General features: G+C 38.2%; 1 protein-coding gene across 1 annotated transcript; it reads left to right on the top strand.

Annotated features, from left to right (window-relative positions):
* Positions 1 to 654: 654 nt before the first annotated feature.
* On the top strand, positions 655 to 1,174 carry LOC134214283 (larval cuticle protein 65Ag1-like). Its single transcript, XM_062693689.1, has one exon. The coding sequence runs from the start codon at positions 710 to 712 to the stop codon at positions 1,019 to 1,021; it is 312 nt and encodes a 103-aa protein (XP_062549673.1). The 5' UTR covers positions 655 to 709; the 3' UTR covers positions 1,022 to 1,174.
* The last annotated feature ends 4,134 nt before the right edge of the window (positions 1,175 to 5,308 follow it).

The following is a 5,308-nucleotide window of genomic DNA, read 5'->3' as shown; positions in this document are numbered from 1 at the left end:
TAGCAAAACGTTTTACAACATACGCGATTATAGAATTAGTTATTAAAATCGAATAAGATTCTTTTGCAAGTAGCTCACCAAATGAACGTTGGGGAATTTTGGGAAATCATCGTGGGATACATAAATAATGGACATGAACGGGTTAACCAATGATTATGGAACATTTAGCTAGAATAGTTCATTATGAGGATCATCAATTAATTTTACTAACCTTTGACAACACGCTGCATTCGCCACACAAGAAGCCCAAGGCCAGTACAATAAATAACATATCAGATCCTGTTGTTATCGATCGAGTCATGAGCTAAAATTATAATGCAACGAAAATGAAGACGATGACTGGTTTAGTCCGGAGATGGTTTAAACAGGATGGTAAAATAAACCAGTTCTAGAATTATTATGCCACACCAAGGCCCTCCCCAAAAAACGAAATAAGAAGTGTTCATCTTCTACAAGCTGAAGCGAGCCATACTAGATTAGTTAGCATTTTTATATAGTGGATAAAATGGAACTCGAATAGAATATGTATACAGAATTTGTACATAATGTCACCTGATATGCAGACATTCGACAAGTTTAGAAGATATGTTTCTATAGTCTGAGCTTTCTTTATGGTATAAAAAGCAGCAGTTGAGTTCTCGATATCATCAGTCCCATAATCAATAATCTGAAAAGAACTTCGCAGTAGTGCAAAATAAAATCAAGAACCATGAAATTCATCGTTGCTTTCGCCGCCGTGATTGCCCTGGCTTTGGCCGCCCCAGTCGACGATAAGGACGCTCAGGTCGTGAAGTACGACAGCAACGTTGCCGCCGATGGATACAGCTTCCAGTATGACACCAGCAACGGAATCCAGCACCAGGAGACCGCTGAGCTGAAGACCTTCGGAGAAGATGTTTCCGCTTTGGTTGTTAAGGGAAGCTACTCGTACACTGCCGCTGATGGACAGACCTACACCGTGAACTACGTTGCCGATGAAAACGGATTCCAGCCGGAAGCCGCCCATTTGCCAAAGGCCTAAGACCGCGGAGATTCGACCACATCTTCGTCAAAAAAAGTATACCCAAATACAAATGTGTAAATTAGTGTAGATAGTTCAACTGGCCATTATAAAAATGTACAAATCGTTCCGACTACCGTTTCAATAAACTGTGACCGTATCCATATTGTCCAATTTATTCTGTTTTTTTTTTTTTTCAATATAAATCTGAACCTAGCTCCATTTTCATAAATCACTTTACTCATTACGATGCATAAAAATCCACTGTTGCTCACAATAATCACCCATTACTGGGAACTAGCCATGCAGTACTATCGATGATTAATTGACTGCCACAGGGTATTTTCGAACCATTCAGTACTGAAATCGACATAATTGAATCCACGTAAACGCTGCTAACCATGGCGAAAAGTGCGAGTTATCATTATCCGTCTTTTTCGGACAATGTTTTTACAAGAAAAAATCTGCATCAATAAGGAATGCACCCATCGAATTCACTCAAGCACAGAAATCCATGCCAATCAACGACCGTTTTATTAATTTAACGTGGCTCAGTGCTCCATCCTTACTATGTTGTTGTATCTTCTTCTCTCGTAGTTGAGCCTGACGGCTGATGGGACATGAGAAGTCGGCAATCTTCTTCGAAGGACCATCACTACCGACCATTCGACCAACGCAACGAAGTTGATCACTTCTAGGACCTTGGCACAAACTCGGTTTTAACGGTTGTGGCTTATTACCGATCGAATCATCCATGGCAAGTGGGAATCCGAATTTTATACGCTGTTGTAGATCGTCACCACATGAATGATACTAAAATGTGATTGGTAGTAACACGAGAGCTTTGGGTGGCCGAAGAGGATCGCAATCGAATTCACCCCAATTTTATAATTATCAAATAATAACTGAATAATTTGTTAAATAATCTGCATTGTGTAAGACGGTAGAATGTGCTCCATGGTTTAAACGCCACCCTTTGATTTGAAAAAAAAAACTATAACTAACTAAGGATAAAAATCAGTTGGTACCTTTCAATATTTGTAAGACACTCATATTATGCGAATGAGGAAGTATTTTTGTATTACATAATAAATAGCAAAATTTAGAAAGGTAGATATTTGATGGTTTTTTCCATGTTCGGCTGCCCAACATTATAGAGCGATAATGCTATACTATTCGCAAATCTTGCACTGAAGTACTCAGTTGGGCAACAAAATAGCTTTCATCAGTAGTTAATATGATATAAAATTGCTTCCATCTTTAAAAATGAACGTTTTTCGAAAATATGTTTCATTGGTCAAATCGCCTCAGTGTTGGCAGGACGATGCGATATGCCCTTACCTACTGGACACAAGCGCGGCTAGCCCAGCAGCATTTGCTTCCAAATGATATGGAAACATTCGATTCGTAATTCAAAACTTCTTAAATGGACTTATGCTGGTTTAATAATGATAAGCACATAGAGATTAGCAACCTTTTTATTATGCGGTAGATAAAATACTAATGAATGGGTATAAAACGTGTTTGGTAGAGGTGGGGCGTTTTGCCCAGGCACTTATTGAAATCCATGTTTTCACGACTTTTTAAAAAATAAACTTTATTTTATGTTCACTGTAATATTTTCATATGACTACTCACAGGCAGGGAATTTGCGACTTTTTGAATTACCAAATAACACAAAGTTTGCATAAATTACGTTATTTTAGCATTGCCTTAGGGGAGGGGGGCATTTATACCATCTTACCCTACAAATAATTATCTGTTTGTATTGGTGTGCGATATCAACGAGTACACCAAATTAGTTTTTATGCTGTATATTTTAGCACGGTAAATGAAAATTGCCTAAATGCATGTAATATCGGCCTGTTTTAAATATGTAATGTGTCCATTGGAGAACACAGAATAGAATATGTGAATGGAAGACGTTTCCATTTATTCAAGAAATTCCTGTAGTGAGCGCCTTTAGATCTTCACGAGTACCGTGGCATGTCGAAATCCGTACACCTAGGGACTTCAGTATATGAAACTCTCTGGAAAATACGAATCAAATGCAAATACTGTGTTGCACTGAATACAACGAAAAATATGATAAAATAACGCACAAAATCATCACCTCCTGAATCGAAATCCGTCCATCGTGGACGGATTTTGAATAATAGAATCATAATTTGTACAGCTTTTTTAACCAAATATTTAAATTAAAGCATCCCGATTGATAAGATTGTAAATAGTTCAATACGCACCCATCACTTTGATTCTAATTCTGCTGGTATTATTCTATTAATTGCAGTTTGCAATTTAAAAACAGGCACTTTCGGTGCAATTATGTCAAACACTCGAACAAATGGCACCTGAAACTTCGCGTTTGCTGGGTGACGATTTATTTTTTATTAGACCAATGCAAACTAATCATTCACAACGGACATCTACATGCGAATAAAATGACGAAACAATTTTATCGGAAGCTTCGCCGGAGACCAAGTCCTGGTAAAAAAGCTCTGTGAACTGCCAACCTACGTCATCATTAACTGGTCAATTGTGTTATTTTAATTTCAGGTCCTAATTTCCATTTCAATGGCCAGACAGCTTACTATCAAGTAGGTATCTAGCTTTCCACGCTAGCCATAATGGCGCTGCCGTAAATGAATCTGATAATAACTGCTTCCGACGCCAAAAACATTTCAACGCCCACTCGTTCCTCAGCAACCACTTTGAGATTGTTTATTTACCTTCACCAGAAAAAAACTGAACTACGAATAAAATAATACATATATATTTTTTATTTTCAGGACAAAAAAGATTCGAATTGTGGCCAAACTAGATCCCAGAACCCTCATCCGTACCGGCCCTATTGCAGGTTTCCATCCATGACGACTTAAAAAAATATCTGGTACCATTTTTTATGCTGGTTGCAGGATGCTGGGTCATTAGGCCGAATAGCTATTAGGCCGAATAGCCATTAGGCCGAATGAGAACTGGGGAGTGAGTAGTGAGTAGTGCACAATGAGGAAGAAGTAGAAAGGAAGAAGGAAAAAGGAGGAAGAAGGAAGAAGCAAGAAGGAAGAAGGAAGAAAGAAGAAAGAATACGGAAGAAGGAAGAAGCAAGAAGGAAGAAGGAAGAAGGAAGACGAAAGAAGGAAGAAGGAAGAAGAAAGAAGGAAGAAGGTAGAAGGAAGAAGGCAGAAGGAAGAAGGAAAAAGTAAGAATGAAGAAGGAAGAAGGATGGAGGAAGAAGAAAGAAGGAAGAAGGAATAAGGAAGAAAACGGAAGGAAGAAAGAAGAAAGAAGAAGGAAGAGGGAAGAAAGAAAAAGAAAGAAGGAAGAAGGATGATGGAAGGAGGAAGAAGAAAGTGGGAAGAAGGAAGAAGCAAGAAGAAAGAGTAAAAAAGAAAGAGGGAGAAAGAAGGACGAAGAAAGAAAAAGGAAGGAAGAAATAAGGTAGAAGGAAGAGGGAAGAAGAAAGAAGGAAAAAGAAAGAAGGAAAAAAGAAGAAGGAAGAAGGAAAAAGGAAGAAGGAAGAAGGAAGAAGAAGGAATATTCAAGAAGGGAGACGGAAAAAGGGGTGAGTTGAAGAAAAAACTTTTAATTTTTCACTTCTTGCTTTTTTTTGCTAATTCGGCCTAATGACCTTCGGCCAAATGGCCTTCGGCCTAACGGTAAAGGTCAATTGACTATGCTGAATGTCGTGGGTTTGTTCAGAGGAAATAGCTATAACTTCCAGAATATCTTTAACCTTGAATATGAGGAGATATTTTTGCATATCAAACTTCGTAGATTCGATATAAAGTATTGAAAAAATCCAAAACGGACATCTACATGCAAATAAAATGACGAAACAATTTTATCGGAAGCTTCGCCGGAGAGCAAGTCCTGGTAAAAAAGCTCTGTGAACTGTCATCATTAACTGGTCTATTGTGTTATTTTAATTTCAGGTCCTAATTTCCATTTCAATGGCCAGACAGCTTACTATCAAGTAGGTATCTAGCTTTCCACGCTAGCCATAATGGCGCTGCCATAAATTTATCTGATAATAACTGCTTCCGACGCCAAAAACATTTCAACGCCCACTCGTTCCTCAGCAACCACTTTGAGATTGTTTATTTACCTTCACCAGAAAAAACTGAGCTACGAATAAAACAATACATAGGGGGAATGACGGCTTTGGCAGGTTTTGTTCTATTATTGGCAGGGGGTTTTTTTACGACTGACTAGGCTCAAATTTGGCCTAAACATTCTTTGCATATAAAAGAGTATTGTGGCCAAATTTCATAAAATTTGGTCGACAAAAACCCCCCTGCCAATAATAGA

This window comes from Armigeres subalbatus, chromosome 2 (assembly GCF_024139115.2).
Source record: "Armigeres subalbatus isolate Guangzhou_Male chromosome 2, GZ_Asu_2, whole genome shotgun sequence".
In the NCBI taxonomy this organism is placed as follows: domain Eukaryota; kingdom Metazoa; phylum Arthropoda; class Insecta; order Diptera; family Culicidae; genus Armigeres; species Armigeres subalbatus.
Note: the sequence above shows the minus strand (reverse complement) of the source record. Positions and strands in the feature narration are given on the sequence as shown.

What these genes read in the sequence shown, in the direction of transcription:
- LOC134214283 (XM_062693689.1), top strand. Translation starts at nt 710, where the DNA reads ATGAAATTCATCGTTGCTTTCGCCGCCGTGATTGCCCTGGCTTTGGCC.